This window comes from Mustela putorius, unplaced genomic scaffold, assembly GCF_011764305.1.
Source record: "Mustela putorius furo isolate JIRA1106 unplaced genomic scaffold, ASM1176430v1.1 tig00000743_pilon_pilon_pilon, whole genome shotgun sequence".
NCBI classification, from domain to species: Eukaryota; Metazoa; Chordata; class Mammalia; order Carnivora; family Mustelidae; genus Mustela; species Mustela putorius.
Window position 1 is genome coordinate 628,596 of NW_025421464.1, and position 19,490 is coordinate 648,085.

Here is a 19,490-nt window from a genome sequence, read left to right on the forward strand (position 1 = left end):
CCAGCCTGGAGGGAAACAGGGAGAAACTGAGACCTCAAAGCCCAGTGCCAGCCATCCTTCCCCTTCCTCCAGACCCTGAGGCCCAGAGAGGGAGACTGGCTTATCCCAGCTCACCCAGGGTTGGAGGCAAGGCCACCTGTTTTGTGTTGTCGACCCCCTGCTTCCAACCCCAGTCTACAGCCTGTGGCACCTCCAGATCAGGGTCTGTGCTCTCCGAGCTTCCCGGGCAGCAATGGGAAGGACCCATGCAGCCATCAGCTTTTCCCCTCAGGTCCCCTTCCTGACACAGACCTCAGTCCTGGCTCTATCTGGATTCACTCTGTAGCCAGAGTCAGTTTCCTCCCCTATGAAGGAGGCCCTCAGGCCACCCAGAGGGGTTATGAGAATCCCCTTTCACGTCTCAAGTCTCAGGCTGGGCCAGCCACTGACCTCATGCCCCTCCCCCACCCCCAAATCCCAGGATGAACAATTATGGAATTCTAATCCAAGACGTCTCCCTCCCCTTCCCCTTGTGAACACAGAAGAGTCTGATGGCCCAGGCCTTGAAAAACAAGCATTTGTGTTTATTAACCAAAGGGAGGAAGTCAGAACAGTACAGACTCCTACCAGTCCCTCCAGTAGTCTACCCACCTAGGCCAGGCAGCCAAGGCCCTGCCCCCACCCTGAGCAAGTTCCCAGGGAACCAGGGCCCGCTGGGAAAGGAAGAGGAAGTCAGCAAAGGTTGGAGGCCAAGGAAGAAGGAAACAGAACCGCTGGGTGGACAGTGCCCCTCACTCTCAGTGGAGAAGGCTAAGTGCCCCAAATCCAAACTCAGAAGAAGAACCAGGCAGGACTTGTGTCAAAACCCCTACAAGTGAGGGGTAGAGGGTAGCCCAAGGTCAACAGGCAACCCTCTCCAGAGTCAGTCCTTGACAGACAGATAGGGCCCAGCCTCTGGTCTGTCCCAAGACAGGGAATGGATGCAGAAGAGGTCGAGAGCCCAGCTGCCTCTCCTGGATGTGTCCTGTGCAATTGCGGAGTCCAGTGGAGGCCTAGCCCTCTGCAGCGGGGGCACCGCGTGCCTGCCGCAACCCATACAACCACTTGATCACTCGCGCGTTGCGTTCTACCACCGACACGCCATAGGGGACGCGCTCCCGGGACCGCTCCTCAACAGTGGCAGAGCTACGGCGGGAGCAGTCCCCCTCTGAGCTGCCAGGCCCGGCACTGGGCCCGGCCAGGGAGACGATGTCTGAGCTGGTCCTCGCCAGGTGAGCCACGCCCAATCCCCGTGCCTCCTCCGGGTCCAGGCCGCAGAAGTTAAAGAATCGCTCCAGGTCAGCTGCTGCTCTGGAGAAGCGCTCACTCAAATCGGACTTGGAGCGCTGCAAACCTGGGGGCCGGGCTGGGCTGGAGGCGGGGGCAGCGCCTGGCGAAGGGCAGGGCCGGGCAGGGGAGGCAGGGAGAGGACGGACATCCACTCGGCGGACAGCAGCCGTACTGGGTGGCGGGCGTGGAGGGTTGGCTGGGGGCGCCTGATGGGCTCCTTCTGTCCGTCCAGGAGTACGGCTGGCCTCGGCAGGGGACGCAGGGCTATCACACAAGTCGATGAGGCTGCTAAGGATGTCCAGGTCCAGCTGGGGCCGACGGCCAGGGCCAGGCAGTACTCGGCGGCTAGGTGTGAGCACTGTGCGGCGAGTCCCAGGGCTGAAGAGGGGCTGCTTGGACAGCAGGGGCTGCACAGGTTCCTGGCGGGTGTTGGCCACGTGCAGGCTCTTGACGTACTTGGCCTTGTCAGCCTCCAGGCGCTCCACAGCACTAGGTTTCCGGGCTCCACCATCTGCTGGCCTCCGGAGCAGGTAGCCAGGCACTTTGGTACGCAGGCGGAAAGGTAGGGCAGATGTGTCCCGGGATCCCGGAGTCAGTGTGTCCACAGGCATGGCTGTTACATACCCCAAAGGCTTTGGTCTGAGGAGACCGGAGAAATGCGGAGACAGATCCAGAAAGTAGGTAGCTGGATGCTGGCAACTGCTACAAGGGAGGAAAGAAAGAAGCTGAGCTCGCTCAGACAAAAGCTCAGCCAAGACTGAAAGGGGCTGAAGACGCCTTCCCTATTAAAAGCTAGTAGCCACGCCCCTCGTTCACAGGGAGCCAATCAGCAGACAGAAAACCACCACTGAGGGGCCTGTGACTCCACCCACACCCTGCCTCCTTCCCAGTGGACTAGGCCCAGCTGAGGCATAGAGAAAATGAGAAGTACCAAAGAAGAAAGACGTGAGCAGCCTGGGCAGAAAAGACAGGGCAAGGCACGCTTTAAAGGAAGGAAAGTGGGCTCCAGGCCGTATACTGGGCACCAGCCAGCTTAACCTCAATGGGTCCCCTTAACAGCTCTATTTTGCAGATAGGGAACTCAACCAACTTGATTAAGCTAACCCCCAAAGCTGGTGGCTCTGGCCCCTTGCTTCCAAGCAGGGAGTGCTGATGCACCTGGTGACCCAGAGAAAGGGCTCCAACCCACACGCTGCCTAAACTGCCCCCAGGGAACCTGGTACCACCTCCCACCCTTACCTACCCAGCCAGGAAGCTGCCTGGTGCTATTCACCCGTCTAGACATGCCAAGCCCCAGGCACAGCAGTAGAGCTGGTGGAGGAGGAGTGTAGAAAATCTCCACCCCCTACCCAAGCGAAGTCCAGACACTCATCAGCTTCCAGGATGGGACTTCGGTGCCAGCCCCACAGTGATCCAAGGATGCCTGTCAGCTAGAAATGTCAGCCAGGACCTGAGCTATGCTGTTCCAAGAGAAGCCAGAAAAGCCCACAATCACACAACCCTGCTTGAGAGCATCCAGCAGACCCTGGATCTGCCAGCAGCCAGAGGATGGCACCCAGAGGCAAGGGGGCCCACACTGATGTGCTCATGCTCAAGTGTCCACATGATCAACTAAGCATCAAGGCCTGGGGCCCCAAGCATCAGACCAGCCCTGGTTCTTTTTCCAAGAAAGGGCTGGAGCCACAGTGTCCCCTCACCAACTCTTCCAGAGATGGGCGAGAAGAAAACCCATAAACCAAGTCCTGAAACTTCTCACCTGTAAAATGAAAGAGGAGGACTTTTCCTAGGTAATCGCCCAAAGGACATGTCATCTACACCTGTGTTGTCTAATTCAATGGCTACTAGCCACATATGGCTATTCACCTTAGCTTTAAATCCAATAAAACCTTACACTTCCAGTTCCTCCATCACACTAGCCACATCTCAAGTGCTCAACGGCCACTATACTGGTCAATAGAGCAGACTGCAGAGAAGAGATTTCCATCCATAGCAGAAACCTGTACTAGACAGCCCCATGTGGTCACCCAGAATGACAGAAGAGTCTGGACTGGAGTGGGAAGGCAGGGATCCCTCCTGTGTGCTAGCCATTCGACACCATCCTCTCCTGGAATCCTCCAACAGCCTGTGAGAAGGGTCACTGTCATCTCATTTTACAGCTGGGAGAAACTGAGACTAGAGAAGCAACAATCCTAGGTCCCAGGGCTGATAAATAAGACACAAACTCCTATGAAGCCTAATGCACTCATCTATGACATTCATGTCACTTTACTCTTTGTTCTTCCCATTCCCCTAAAGTATTGGCTCCAAGAAGGCAGGGGATTTGTCTGTTTTGCTCACTGAATCTGTTTTGGGACATTGCTTTTGACACATAACAGGTATTCGATAAATTGTTACTGAATTGGAGTGTCCATGGGGACGAAACATGAATGGGAAGACCTTGGATAAACCACAGAGGGACACATCCAACTCACTGCAGGTATATGGGTCCAAGGTGGTAGTATGGAATGTGCTAGGAGGCTGGAAATCCAGATGTGCACGAACACTCCAGATTCTTAAATCTCAGCAAATCCAATAATAATTTTTAAAACAAGCGCAGAGCATGGAGCAAACATGTCTGCAAACAGATCTCCCCACACAGATCTAGTCCCCAGTTTGAGACCTCTGCAGGGGCAGCAATGTCCAGTTACTAGAACCCTGGGGGCTATTGGCCCAGAGCCAGAGCTGCTCCCAAAGTAGGAGGGATGAAGTGGGAAGGCAAGGCTGCCCCACTCCAGCAACCCCCCAGGAGACCTCAGGAGGGAAGGGTCTAACAGGAAAGACAGCCTTGCTGAGCCCTGTCGAGGTAACTAGACTCTGCCCCACCCCCGTGGCCGCCGCCTACCAAACCAGTCCAACCCGTTGGCGGTGGCAATTCCCTCCCGGGCACCATCCGGGGAAACAGAAGGAAGGAGGTCAGATGGGCAGGGCCAGGGCAGAAACCTTGCGCCCTGGAACCGACCTGCTGGCCGCAGGGGCTCCCCCTGCGGCCGGACATACGCAAAGAGCCAAACCCGGCTAGGGGGCCGCTGGCCAGCTCGCCCACCTGCCCGCAGTGTGCCCTGCTCCAGCAACTGTGCCTCTTACACACTCGGGTGCCTTATCTGGAATATGGTTAAAAATAGATCTGAGCCTCCAGGTCTCCAGAGGATGGAGAGATAAAACAGGTCGAGGACCTTCCCAGCACCTGGCAAAAAGGCTGCGCTCCAAGAACTGAGCTCTTGGTTTTTCTGAAGACTCCGACGACTTAACAGCCAGATTGCGCTCTCCGCCCACCTCCCCCTCAACTCCAGCCCAGCAGGGGTCTCTAAGCGTGCTCAGCCTATCGGAGCCGGAGCCACAGACAAAGGAGGCACGCGATAGAGGCAAATCCTAAACTGATCTGCTCAGCCCCATTTCAAAGGTGGGCAAACAGAGGTGTGGTGGCTCCCGCGAGTTAAAGCCGGGGTCCCAGTCCCCAATCCCCTCGATCTCTCTGAGGCCTCCTCTCATCGCCAACGCCCCACCCACGTATTTCAAACGCTACCCACAAAGGGCCTCAGAGCGCCAACCATGAGCCCTTCTTTGTCACCGTACCCCCTTCCCACCTGCTTCCCTGGAGTCAGCCTGAGGGGTTGAGAGAGCTCAGATCCTCGGTCTGGCTTCTGCCCTGCCCCACTTCGGGGCAAGCTTGGAGACTCCCAGAGGCGGAGGAGGCCGCGAGCCCGCCGGCGCGCTGTGTGACCCTGGCCGCTCGCCACACCTCTCTGAGCCCGGGTCGTCCTGGCTCTTAAGCCAGAGGGCTGACAGCAGGATTCCTGCGGTCTCGCCCAGGCGGGAAGGTGAGACCCTGCCCTGCCCCCCGCCTCCCCGAGAAGGGAGGGGTGGCCGGACAGCCCCCGCGACCCTGGCCCGCCGCCATCCGCCCGCACATACCTGGCTGCGCGCGCGCGGCTACGGAGCGCTCCTCCGGCCCGGCCCACCAGGCGCTCAGGTAACACGCGTTTGCGCAACTTCCGGCGGCCGGTCCCCAGCAGGTGAACCCGCCGGCCCAGGTATCACCCGGAGGGGAAGAAAGAAAGCCAGGCAGAGGCGGGAACCTGAGCGCGGGCGCCCGGGCAATGGGCTCAGCTCGTCGCAGAGACCCAGTTCTACCCCCAGGAAGCTCTCCCGCGAGCCTGGGCCGCGCCCCACAACAGCCACACTGGCCGCAGCCGCACCTCTGGCACCGGCAAGGGCACCCATCTTGGAGATGGGCAAAACTGGGGCCCCCTCCCCCACAGCCTCAGTGCCCGCGATAATGTTGACTGTGCCAGGCACGAGAAAGTGTTGTTCCTGGTATTAATTAACCCATTTTAATCATCTCAACAACCCCTGTGAGGTGAACTCTATTATTATCTGCATTTGACTAATGGAATACTGAGGCTGGGACAGGCTGAGCCAGTTGGCCCAAAGTCACCCTGAGGAGTCTGACCCGGGCACTTTCCCTCTAGACCAAGCCTTCGTGCCACCCCTTTCTACCTGTGTGTCCCTGAGCAGGTTGCTTGGACCCCTCTGGTTCTCCATTGTGCCAAGTGAGGGGAGTCTCACCCTCCAGGCCAGGTCAGTGGGAGTTCTTACCGTCTGAGAGGGCAGACAGAAACTCTGCAAGCTGTGAACATTAGTAACAACGGCGAGAGGAATAAGAATAACCAGAATTTTGCAGTTCCAGGCACTGTACTTCTGTAAGTCTCTGGACATCCACCCACTCCCCCAACCACCACCACCTGCACAGGGAGGAACTCTTTAATCCCCATTTTACAGATGAGAAGACTGCAATACTCAAGAAGGAATCCTTGGGAGGGCCAAGACTGTCTCCTCTGCCAAAGGAAGCCCTATTATGTCATTTCAGGTGGCACACTTGATTGGGCCAGTTTGCATGGGGCTCGTGAGGCCCAGAGAAGGCAGAGCCCACCAGCCTCGGGCCGGAGCCCTGGGGAAGCCAAAGAGGGCCCAGTTCCATGTCTGTGCCAGTGGGGGCTGCACCCGGATTGGGGTGGAGGGCTGTGAGGGGACGGGAAGTGACTCAGAGAACAACTCTCCTCCCCCTGGGGGTGAGTCAGCTCTGAGGCCTCCTCCAGGCCCAAGAGAGGAGAGCCTCAAGACCATCATTCCCCACAATGCCCTGCTAGGTCCCTGCCTCGCCCTCTACTGAGGCAACAAAGGGAAAGAGATGAAATGGGGGCGGGGGGAGGGCTCAGTTAGGCAATAATAGTAGTAACAGCAAAGAAACAATAACATGTTCCTAATAGGGAAGAGATTTTCTGCTTTCTCTGTACCTGGCACTGTTCTAAGCTCTTTATATACATTGACTCATCAAATCCCCACACTCACCCTGAGGTACTCCTGCTACACTCATTTTACAGCTGAGAAAACTGAGGCACAGACAGGTGTGGCCACTTGCCAGAGGTCACATAGCTGGTAAATGGCAGAGCCAGGATCTGAACCCAGGAGCAGGTTTGGGGGAGTGGAGGGAAGTGGAGGAGACAGAAGCTTCAGTGTTGGACTTGAACCACTCACCAAAAGATGCTATTGCCTCCCTCACTGGGCCCCAGAGGGAGAAGCCACCTTAGGAAGCATTCCTGGCTGTGGCCTGGGGTCTCCGATTCCTCAACTGTAAAATGGGGGCAAGATGGCCAATATTTTTTCCCACAGAAATTAGATCTTTTATGGTTCTACATCACCTTAGAATAAAACCCAAACTCTCCACTTGGTCGTCAGGCCTTCCAGGATCCAGTCCCCGCCCTCTACTTCCCCTCATCTCCAGGCTTTACTGCTTCAGCCACATAGCCCTCCCTGCTGTTCCTGAACAGGCCAAGGTCTTTCCTGCCTCAGGGCCTTTGTACTATCTGTTCTCTGCTTAGAACCTCTTAGCTCACCTCCTTCAGGCCTCACCTCCTCAGAGAGTCCTCCCTGACTACCCTGAGACTCCTGCCAACTCTCTCACCTGGTTGTTTCCTTCCACACATTCATTCTACCCTGTCATTTTAGGTCTTCACTTATCAGTTGCTCGTTTCCTATTTCTGTATTTTCATCCTCTAGGGACCAAGAACACAGGTGTGTGCTGGGCATGCTGCTGATTAAGTGGCAGGCCTGGAACCCAGGCCACTTCAAAGACCAAGGCCCTTTAGCACCAAACCTCTTGCCAACGCCCCGTCCCATCAAAGGTGTTCCCCCATCTCTCTCCATATTCCCCTCCAGTCTCAAGTCACCCCCATTCAAGCTAGACCCTGGCCACTTCTAGATGAGCTGTATTCTTTCTTTGGAGACATCACATCCAAACCTTTGCATACACGGTATCTGCTCCTACAATGTCCTTTCCCAACTCCAGCCCCAAGGCCGCCTCTGAAGCATGGACTCTGGGACCAGCCCATCAGGATTCAAATCCCAGCTCCATCTCTGATTAGCTACAAGACCTTGGGCAAGACAGTCAAGTTTCCAAGGCCTTAGTTTCCCCAACCATAAAACGGGACTGGTAACAGTGCCTGTCTCCCAGCCTGGGCATGACAAACACCACCAAACTAGGACTCTGCGGTGCCCAGCTCCTGGGTGAGAACTTCACCACCCAGAATGTTGACTCAGTTCTCTCAGAGCTTATAAATCTATGCACACAAGACCACTTCAACAGACGTTTCTTTAAACAAAGTGTACAAATGGTCAATAGGCACGTGGAAAGATGCTTCTCATGATACATCATTAGGGACATGTAAATCCAAACCACAGGGAGATAACGTGTCACGTCCATCCAGATGACCAATACCACAGCAAGCAAGCAAGCAGAAAACTAAACAAAACAAAACAAAAAAACCCACAGCCACAGAAAATACCAAGTGTTGGTGAGGATATGAAGAAATTGGAAATTGGAAATTGTGAAATTGGAAATTGGAAACTGGAAATTGTCCCCTGTTTGTGGGACTATAAGATGGCGTGGCCACGGTAGAAACAGCATGGCGGGTAGAAAAAACTTAAAAAGAATTACCATAGGACCCAGCAATCTTACTCCTGGGTATAGACACCAAAGAACTGAAACCAAGGGCTTGAACAGATGGGGTAACCCCAATGTTCATAGGAGGAGTCTTCACAATAACCCAAAGGTAGAGGCAACCAAGTGTCCATGGACAGATATGCAGATGAACATATGCTGAAATATTATTTAGCCTTTATAAGCAAGGAGCTTCTGATACCTGCTACAACGTGGGTGAACCTCAAAAACATTATACTAAGTGAAATAAGTCAGGCCCAGAAGGACAAATATTGAGGAAAAAAAGGGGGGGCAAATATGGTATGATTTCACTTCCTTGAAGTACAGAGAGTGGTCAAATCCATAGAGGCAGAAAGTAGACAGGTGCTTTCCAGGTATTGGGGGGAAGAGAAAATGGGGAGCTGGTGTTTAATGGGTACAGAGTTTCCATTTAGGAACATGAAGAAGTTCTGGAGGTAGATGGTGGTAAGATCTGGGCACGGCGTAAACTTCCTTCATACCACTGAACTGTACCTTACACATGGTTAAAATGCTCAGTTTTATGTTCTATATATTTTTCCATTAAAAAAAAAAAAAAAAAGGAAAAAGAGAGTCCACAGACTGGAGCCAGAACCCCCGGATCCACATTCCTGCTCTGACCTGGTCCAAGTTACTAAAGCTTTCTTGCATTCAGTTTCCCTTCGTAAGATGTGAAAAAAAAAGCAGCGGTAACTACCTGACATCATAGAATGGAGGGAATTAAGTGCATGCATGCTTAGAAAGGACTTGGCACACAGTAAGTGCCCAGGGGGTGTTAGTGATTATTTTTCACTGAGGGGGCGAGAGACGTGGTTTCAATGTTTAGAATTTTCATGACATTCTGCAATCCCCCACCCCAACCCCTTCCTTCCACCTGCTGCTTCTTTCTGTTCAGCAGAAGCCAGGCCATGACTTAGGTGGAGACAGGGAGGCCCTCACCTGCCCTGGAGGAGGATCAGGAAGGCTCCAGACAACAGGGAGGGTCCAGCCAATAGGGCAGGCCAGCTCGATTTCAGCCCAGCTGTCCGGGTCCGAGACACCCAGCGGGGCATCCTCCAGGCCCACGCCAGGCCCCATGCTATTTCTGGAGTCTCCCCAGACACTCATGCCCCGGCCTGCCTGCAGTCAACCTTGCCCAGGGCTGATCTCCTGTCGGCTGACGGACAGTCCAACTCCACCAACTCGTTTATCTGTGCCTCGGTTTGTACCTGAAGTTGCAAAATGAGGACAAAAAGACTTGCAGTGGAGACACAGAGAAACCACATGCAACACCGCAGGGAAGGGCCCAGCTCACAAGGATGGGGAAGGTGGAAGTTGGGGCAGACTCATGGGCAAATCCACTTCCTGCCCTGGACTGCCCTCTGCCCAGGCCTGAGCTCACCATCTTATCTTGGCCCCGGAGATGTGAAGAAACTTGCCCAAAGTCACACGGCAAGTCAAGGACAGATCACAGCCAGAACAGTGGTCTTATGATTAAATATATAATCTGTAATGATTTTTGTAATATATATAATATATCATATATATAATTTATACATTTATATTATATATATATATGATTTTTTTAACAAGGTGCTATATGCCCATGACTCAAAATTCAAAAACTATAAAGAGAATGAAGTAAAAATAAACTCCTTCCCACTTCAGTCCCTAGCCACGCAGTTCCCCACCCTGCAGGCACCACTGGAACCAGACAATCGCATGTCCTTCCGGGGAGATTTTTGGTAGATAAAGCAATAATGGGCATATATTCTTTCTATTTTTTTACACATATGGCAACATACTGTGTATACTGTTTTCACTGTATGTTCAACCATACATGTTTTAATAATGTTAATATATTACTAATTCTAATATCTATTATTAACATACTTAATCATATAGGTTGTTCCCTAATATATGTGGGGGCACATTAGCCCATAAAGAGCCGTCAGCCCTTGCTGGTGACCACCCAGTGTGCGTCCAGACACCCCCATGACAAACCACCCTGGGGCGTCACTGCATCTTGTGTTGCCAAGAAGTGGGTCGGTGGGGCTGGGTATGTGCTTGTGATTATGAGAGAGACGTTGTACTGTGTTCTACAGAGGCCATGCGAGTTGATCTCCACCAGCAGAAAACACAGCAAATAGTCAAGAACTGTTAATTGCCCGGGTGACTCGGTCGGTTGAGTGACAGAGTCTTGGTTCCTGCTCAGGTCATGATCTCAGGGTCCTGGGATCTGAGCCCCCTTCCTGGGGGTTGGGCTCCCCTCTCCTTCTGCCCCCCTCCCTGCTCATACATTCTCTATCTCTGTTTCTCTCTCTCTCTAAAATAAATCTTAAAAAAAAAAAAAAAAAAAACTAATAACTGTTAGCTTTAGTTATCTTGATTAGAGGATTTAGAACCCTTCAATTTTGCCCTGGAGGCAAGGGCCTCACCTGAACCCCTCCTGCTATCACATTCCGGTGGAGGAAGATAATCAACTCCCTAATAAGTGAAATACATAGCAATTTACCGATGGGTAAATGCCACTGAGAGAAATAAAAGAGACAAGGGGGATGGCAGGGCATAGGAAGTCAATAAATATTTGTTGAAAGAATAAATGAAACTTATTTTCTTTCTGAGTTCTCAGAGCACCCCCAGGAGGCAGGGCCTAGTCTAGGTCAGATGCTCCAGGTGGAGGTTGCTGCCCCTTCCTCAACTCCAAAGTCTCTGGGGACTAGTCGCTTCAGGTTGAATGGCTGCCTCTACCCATTCCCCCACCCTGGGGCGGATTCCCAGAATCTGAAGAATTCTAGATCAGAAAACTCTAACAGCGGCCCCAGGGCCAGAGCACCTGCTGCCCACCTAGCATCTAGCCCAGAAATGTCAGTACAGCGGGAACCCCCCCCCCCAACCCCGCTCCGCCACCCAGAACGCCCTCTGAGAGAGACAGCACTGAGATTCAGGACCCCGTGGGCAGAAGGACCCCAAAAACGAGTCCTGAGTCCAACCTCTGGCATTCTGGAGAAGAGAAGCCCGCTGACCAGAAGGGGCATTCAGGCGACGGTGAGGGAGCGGAGCCGGAGAGAAATGATCCCGCCAGGGCTCTGGGGCTTAGCAGCCTTGTGGCTAAGCGGCTGACAAGCTGACCACCAGTTGCTCATCTGGGTCTCTCAAGACAAATAGCAGACCTACCCAGACTGGAGACTTCGAAGTGGAGCAGAAAGACCTGAACTGTATTCTCCAGCCGACCTCGCTGGGCTAGAACACTTCACTCTCTGCCCCTCAGCGTTCTCCTCCGTAAAATGGGATACCGCCGCCTCCCCGCACGTACGACGCGGAGAGGACGCCTACAAAAGGTGCACGGTGAACGAAGCCCCTCCACCACCACCCCCGACCTGGGCTCGGGCGCCAGACCACCCGCCCCCTCACCTGGAGCGGTAGCTAGGCAAGTCCTGGCTCCTCCCGTGCGGGTCTCGGAGAGGGTGACAGCTCGGACCCGGGCGGGGAATGGCCGCGCCCAAAGCGGCTCGGCGGGGCTGGGGACCCGCAAAGGCCTCTTCGGAGCTGCTGTGAGCACCCGAAATGAACCGGGGCACCTGACTATCCCAAGGCCCCCACCAGAGCGGAGGTCCTGGGGGCACAGAGGAAGGGGAAGTGAGCTTGCCGCTTCCCCCCCTCCGGCGCCAGAATGGTTTGCCCCGGACATCCTGATTGGTTCGTCGCTTCCGTTCGAACGCCGCGCCGCCCGGGTTGCCAGGCAACCGCTAAGCTTTGGCCCCGGAATTGAGCGCCCCGCCTCGGCAGCCCAGCTCAGCCCCCCAAACCACCGCCTGTCCTCTCCTCCCCGCCCCAACCCAGCTCAGCCCTGCTGGCCTGTTCTTCCCGCGCCGCTGCAGCTCAGGAGCCTAGTTTTTTCCCTTGACTAGGACTTTCTCCTGGTCCCCAACAAGATAAGACACCATTTAGGGTCCCCAGCTAGTCTCCAGTTCGCCTTTGCAGGCTCGCTGTGTGAGCTCGGGCTAGCCTTCTTCTCTCTCTGTTCTCCTAACTGCACAGTCAGAAATTGAAAAATGTGCATATCCAACAATCCTGAACTTTACTAAGGAAATGACTGAAGATATGAGCAAAGATTAATATTCACCCTAGAAAAATAATGGAAATTATTCCAATGCTCAGCAAAAGAAGATTGGTTAGCTCAATCCATCCTGAGGAAGATCTAAATTTATTGAGCTTTTTACATGCCAGGTAGCTTCGCATGACATAACCCTTGTCAGTGCTCGTGGCATAACCCTTTGAGATAGGTACCTTTAATTATCCCCACTTCCTGATGAGGAATGTTATGCAGTCATTAAAAATGATGTAGTTAAAGATATTTAAAGTATAAGGAAAATGCAAAGAACGCTTTTTAAAAGTATGTTTCATAGCATACTATGTATTAAATACGTAATTGTAACATCACATGTATTTGTGTAAAACTATAATAGCAGTTCATTTCTTTTTTTGTGCTTTTGTGGATTTTCCAATTTCCAACACTTAAATATGTCAAGAAAAAAAAAAGTTTTAAAAAGGATTGGAATAAGTAAGTACCCTTCGAGATGAGGACAATTTCTTAGCTGTGAGTCACTGCTTGGGTCTAGGGCATTGTTGAATTTGGAGCCAATCTCTGTTTTCTCATCCAGATGGTGACTTTCATTCTTTGATTGGATTGTCAACGATGGAGCACTTACTATATACATACTTTGGGCTGTTGGGGGAGAGGGACTAATAAGATACCAGTAGCTAACAATGACTGCACTTTTTGGCATGGGCACTAATCAGATCAGAGTAGATACCGTCATAAACAGGGAGTCTGACTATATCCATGAGAGGCAGCTAAATATCAGATGTGGCACTAACTGTACCTTCTGCTAGACCGACTGCTCAAAGCTTTACACGTATTTTCTCACTTGACTTCATTACTATGTGTGTGTGAGGGGGTTTCTATTATTATTCTCATTTTATAAATGAAAACACTAAGTTTTGTCTGGATCCAACAGGAGCCCAAGCTGTTCTGTTAGGTTGCCATATACAACACCCGTTGGCAGCAGCCGTCACAAAAGGCAAGGAGGATCCCGTGATCGTAAAAGACAGAGAAAACTGAGCAGGGGCAGATGAGGCTTACCCAATTTAGGGAGATTTGTTTAAGAAAAGAACTACAAAATCACAAATATAAAATTAGGTTAAAAGGTGATTATTTGTTTAGAAAGATAAAAGAAACCTCAACAAATGGCAAATGCCACAAATGTTGCAAAGCCCAGAAAAATAACATTATTTCTGTGAGTTACGTAATTGGCATACCTCCATAATGCTTTTCACAAACAAGCTTCTGCTGGCTCACTGTATACATTTCATACCTCTCCTCAACTACATACTGGTAATATTGGGCACCGTAAAACCATTCATATTTATATATTGAGATATGACCTCTGACCCTGCACTTTCATGTCAACCATGACATGTCAGTGGTGGCAGATGTCACAACACACGTCAGTGTGCTAGATAGGGGTATTCCTGGAAATCATCACCAGCTGGTAATAACTTTTCACAAAAGTGACTGGAAACAACATAAATAAAACCACTAAACCCATACACTCAATGGCTAAGTTCCCCTTAGCCAAATCCCCAAAATGCTCACACTCACTCCAACATTATCTGAGACAAGGGGAAGTCAGAATGAAAGGAGATGATGGTTTTAACAGAATGAGGTTTAAATACCTCACTTCGGCAAGTTTTACTAAAGCACATGACCCTGCAAGCACATTGCTAGGGAGCCTGCCAGACCTTGGCTTCCCTGTCATTAAAATGGGAATGACGACAATGGGGTCATGGTTGGATTCTTCTCTGAGATATACAACTTTAATCAGGGGTTGGGAGATCTCTGAGATGCTTGGATAAAGGTCCTGCTGACCCTTGCATCTTCAAAACTTGCTTCTGCCCTACATGCCCCGAAGCTTAAAACAAATAGGATAACACAAAAATCCTGAGCCTTATTCCCTTAGGCAGGCAAGGCCAGACAGAGGGCAGAAGGAACTTCCCCAAGGCTCCAGATTATGCCACCTGAAGAGACATTATTTGGATACACTCAGATTCTAGAACTCTTCGCATCTTCACACGCTACCTACCAACCTATTGGCCATGCTTCCTGTTGCCAAGGATTTGTTAAGCCCCTGGTACCAGCTCAGGGTGATTAAAATCATCCCAGTCCTTCTCCTCCCCCGCCATGTGGGAGTGGGGAGGGAGAGCCCTCAAGAGTAAGCAGATGGACAAACTGTCATTAGTGTGCCCAGATAAAAGGGAGCTAGACGATCCTTATGGTCTCGTCCTGACCCGGCAGGTGAGCAGCAATAACATCGTGCCCCATCTACAGGCCTGCAGCTGCTTCAGCGCCACCGTCAACACCCTGACCTTGGCAGTGTTTTCTCTCCTCAACTCGAAACTGAGATGAAATCAGCCTCAGATACCAGCTCTCTATCTTCTGCACCCCCCCACCTCATGGCTGTTTTTTGTTTTGGCAGCTGGAATGTGGCCCTCTGGAGGCCTTGAGGTGGTGTGAGGGACAGGCACTAGGGGGAACGCGAGACCAAGGATAATTCCTGGGTCTGAATTTTCTGGTCCCAGGGGAGGCAGCCTGTCAAGCCTTCAGGAGAGGCCTTGTGAGCCGTTCTGAGACAGAACTGTAAAGCCAAGCCCCTCCTCCTCGGTTCTCATCCAATGAAACTCTAAGAGAGATGAGACGAAAATGATTATTGCGGTCTGAAGCCACCGAGTTTTGTGATGATTTGTTACCCAGCAGTAGAGTAGGGACTTTTGCAAATCCCCATGTCCAGGTTGCAACTACATCTGAGCCCCTGGGAGAGGGGCATGGGCATCGGGTTTCCACGTCAAGGTTGAAACTCCGTGGGGGAGCTCCCATGGCCCTCCCGTTGGGGAGGTGGCTCTCCTCTGGGCTCCCCTGGGCCAAACTGGCTGGCAGCATGTCCCCTGACCTCACAGTCTGCAGACCTCTTATCAGGTAAGTAGATGTGGTGATGGCACCCAGCTGACCTCCTGGGCAATCCCACAGTGTGCCACCTGGGAAGGGGCCTGGGGAGCATAAATACAGAGCTCTTGAGGTGCAGCTATTATCACAGAGCTGCTGCTTGGGCTTGGCATGCCTCTGCTTCTCATTTTCTGAGCCTCGGCTTTCTGTCTGGACAATTAGGAGACAGCAGCTGCCGCTTTGGCGAGAGGACTGGGCAAGTTGCACTCACCCCTGCAGACCTCCTCCCTTCACCTCCTCTTGGTTGGTTTCAGGATGTATTTACTCATTCAACAAATATTTTCTGAGTCCCTGCTCTGTGCCGATTACTAGGAAGAGAGATGGCAGCCTGGGAGTCACATTCTGGTGAGGGAGACAGAACAATAGAGGAGTAACTGAACCAACAAATGAGACATGTTATAAACAAAAATGAAGTGGAGTTAGGTGATGGCCATGATGGAAAAGGAACTGTTTTATAATCAGGGAGGCCCTCTGATGTGAGGTCTAAAGTGTAAAAAAGAGGCAGCGAGGCCTCGGTGGCTCAGTTGGTTAAGCAGCCGACTCCTGATTTCATTTTAGGTCATGATCACAGGATGGTGAGATGTGTTGGATTCCTACTGGGCACGGAGCCTGCTTAAGATTCTCTCTCTCCCTCTTCCTCCACCCCCCTTGAAGAGTGAAGGGGAAAACAAAGAGATAGCTGTGTGGAAATCGAGAGACACACTGAGAGGGGAAACATGTGCAAGGGTCCTGGAGCAAGAATAAGTTCGTTATATATGAACTAAAATGCCAGTGACTGAAATGGAGGGACAGGGTAAGACTGATGTGAAATTGATCTAGACCACAGGGAGGCATTTAGAATGTAAAGGTAATAACAGAAAACATTTTAAAAGGTAACATTAACACAAATAGTGCCCATAAATGTCATGTTTATAAGTGAAAGCTAATTAAGATTCCACTTGTAGAAAAATTGGTTTCATTTTCTATTAACAATAGTCAGATTCTAAGGTGTGTACCAGATCACCTTTAAGTTGGATGTTAGGATACATGATGTAAAATGGGAACTAATTTCCTTTGCTTCCAAGGAAGATGCTTTATGTGTTTTGCAGTAAACTATAATTTATAGTGAATAGTCAAACATCAAAAATGTCAGTGAGCATTATTGGGCAATATTCAAATAATGTAATATTTGAATCTCCTAGCAAGGGAGAGCATTATACAGAATCATGTGCCAAAATTGCAAATTAAAGGACTTATTTGGGGGGTGCCTGGGTGGCTCAGTGAGTTAAGTCTCTGCGGGTTAAGCCTCTGCCTTCAGCTCAGGTTATGATCTCAGGGTCCCGGGAGAGGGCCCCCACATTGGCTCTCTGCTCAGCAGGGAGCCTGCTGCCCCCTCTCCCCCAACTGCTTGCCTCTCTGCCTCCTTGTGATCTCTCTCTTTGTGTCAAATAAATAAATAAAATCTTAAAAAATAAATAAATAAAAATTAAAATTAAAAATAAAGAACTTATTTTACTTCTCAGACTTGTTATTTCTTGGGACATCACTCCTAAGATTTGTCTAAAGTGTCTTATGTATATAAACTTATAAATATTCCTTGTACTTGCAAGAATGACTCACCCTTAGCAGCAGCCAGAAACATGATCACACACTCGGGTCTGGCTACCGTCACAAGCAAGACTATCCAGTCAGATAGATGGTAATCACTTCTCTCCTCCACACTCCTGACCTGGTTTCTGAAGGTAGTAACTGTAACCTTCAACTCCACTTGTTAGTATTTCTGCCTTCAACTTGACATGAATGGATTCCTTCCAACCAGCAATGCCTCCTTGTTGATCGCTGAGCTTTAATTCCTGCAAGGTAGTCATATTTTCCCTTTTTCCCAATTTCTCAACTGATTTTCTCAAGACGCGGGATTTGGAAAAGTATACAAATTTCCCAAGAAACGTTAAGAAAGAGTTCCCACATGGAAACCATACACTATAGAACATGAATTCAAGAATTATTCACCATATTTCTGACTGTGATTATAGCTAAGAAGCAGCCCAGTGATGAGTATAGAAGGAGAAACAAAAGGAGATTAAATTGTAAAAAAAAATAAGAATAATTATCATTATTATTTATTATGATTATTTTTAATATGTTATAATAATATTAATTTAAATTTATTATTATTATTATTATTTAATGGTACAAAGCACCAGTTCAAGACCAAGATCAAGAATTCTGGGGTGGGCCAGTTAGGGTTCCAATCCCAGTTCTACCACCCACCTGCTGCCAGATTGGAAAGTTCCTTAAATGCTGGACTTCTGGCCGCTTTGTCTTTAATGGACGTAACTGCACCTGCGTTGGAAGAGTTACCTTGAGTCCCCAAGATGATCCCCGCAAAACCCTCAGCACAGGACCAGGTCAAAGCACAGCCCAATGACTGTTCACCTTGCCACTGCCTATGACAATATCAGAGACTCTACAGCACAACCATGGGGCGTGTTGGTAAATCCCAAACCCTGGCAGAGACCATACATGCTCGGACCCTGAAGCCAGCTGAATGCAGGGCCCACAGAACAAATCGGAGCTTCCAGAAATCTTCGGGCAGCTGCAGGAAGCGGGGGAAGGAGCAGATAGGCTTGAGGATCCCACTGGATTTGGCCCTGACTGAGCCCCCATCGGCTCTCCACCCCCAAACCCGGAACACAGACAAATTTCAAATCTGAATAGTCCAGAATTTTCTTAATCCTGAACTCTTCAGGGGCACCTCGGTGGCTCAGTGGGTTAAAGCCTCTGCCTTTGGCTCAGGTCATGATCTCAGGGTCCAGGGATGGAGCCCCGCATTGGGCTCTTTGCTTAGCGGGGAGCCTGCTTCCCTCCCCCCACCCCCCCCACCCCCCGCTTGCCTCTCTGCCTACTTGTGATCTCTGTCAAATAAATAAAATCTTTAAAAAAAAAAAAAATCCTAAGGTCTTCAAATCCTTAGAGTCCCCTCAGTCTAAAACGGCTAGATGCCCACCGCACGCCACACTTAGACCCTGTAAGGGAACTGATCTTCGGGTCGTCATCCAACGTGGCAAGAGGTGGTGGCTTTCACAGGGGATCAAACCGAGCATTTCCCAAAGTAGGAGACAGAGGCACTACCCTTGTAAATCATACTCATCCCGTAAATCCTCCAGGGCGGTGCGGTCTACCAAGACTCTCCGTGAGAGGGAAATGTTCCGTGTTTGTCTAGTACGGCGGCCACTAGCTGCTTGCAATGTGACTCATACCCTGAATTTTAAATTTTATTGAGGTTAAATTAATTTAAACAGCTTTTTGCCACACAAGGCTGGTGGCCATTGTTAGTACAGCTCCCGCGTGAAAGTTGTCTTCTCTTCGGGGTTTAGGTTCTTTCTAGCCTGCGTTTGCTGTTTCCCAATTAGCTTGTCCCCGGATGCACTAATTTTCACCACAAGAGGGGTCCAGACTCAAAACCAAACTGGAATTTTTATTTGTTTCTTTACTAAACACTTGTCTTGTTAAAGGAAATTTAAAGAAGACAAAATTCACCAATTTCAAGTGTCCACTTCCCTGATTTTTGACAAATCTATACACTTGCACTCAAGATAGTGGAGACGTTCCCAGGGCCTGGGACACTTCCCACCCCTCACTCCCACCCCTCCCACAGCAACTCCTCTGCCTTCTCTCCTGATGCTTTTGTCTTTTCTGCAATATCATATAAATAGTTCCGGCCTCTTTCATCTGAAGAAAAACTAGATTTCAATAACAAGGTTCTAGTTCCATTCTATTACTTTTTCTCCCCAGAAATTTTTCTAATGATGGCAAATGATACTGAATTTCCACTTCCACAAACAGTATGAAATGTCTTTACAAATTAAATCCATTTAAGCAAAGGAGAACACATTCCCCTTAAAAACTTGAAGTTACTGGGGCACCTGGGTGGCTCAGTGGGTTAAAGCCTCTGCCTTTAGCTCCAGTCTGATCCCAGGGTCCTGGGATGGAGCCTTGCAATGGGCTTTCAGCTTAGGGGGAGCCTGCTTCCCCCCCAGCCCCATCTACTTGTGATCTCTGTCTGTCAAATAAATAAATAAAATCTTTTTTAAAAAAATTGAAGTT

At 50.4% G+C, this 19,490-nt stretch overlaps 1 protein-coding gene across 4 annotated transcripts; it reads right to left on the reverse strand.

The window, feature by feature from the left end:
• Positions 1-542: 542 nt before the first annotated feature.
• Positions 543-12,002, reverse strand: FAM110A (family with sequence similarity 110 member A). 4 transcript variants are annotated; one of them, XM_045084009.1, is made up of 3 exons: positions 11,756-11,863; positions 11,519-11,673; positions 543-2,010 (listed from the first exon to the last, which is right to left on the reverse strand). In XM_045084009.1, the coding sequence occupies exon 3, from the start codon at positions 1,917-1,919 to the stop codon at positions 1,032-1,034; it is 888 nt and encodes a 295-aa protein (XP_044939944.1). In that variant the 5' UTR covers positions 1,920-2,010; positions 11,519-11,673; positions 11,756-11,863; the 3' UTR covers positions 543-1,031. The 4 variants fall into 4 exon arrangements, with proteins under 4 accessions (XP_044939944.1, XP_004746785.1, XP_004746789.1 ...); XM_004746728.3 differs by lacking the exon at positions 11,519-11,673 and having other exon boundaries at positions 11,756-12,002; XM_004746732.3 differs by lacking the exons at positions 11,519-11,673; positions 11,756-11,863 and adding an exon at positions 5,260-6,079.
• Positions 12,003-19,490: the final 7,488 nt, after the last annotated feature.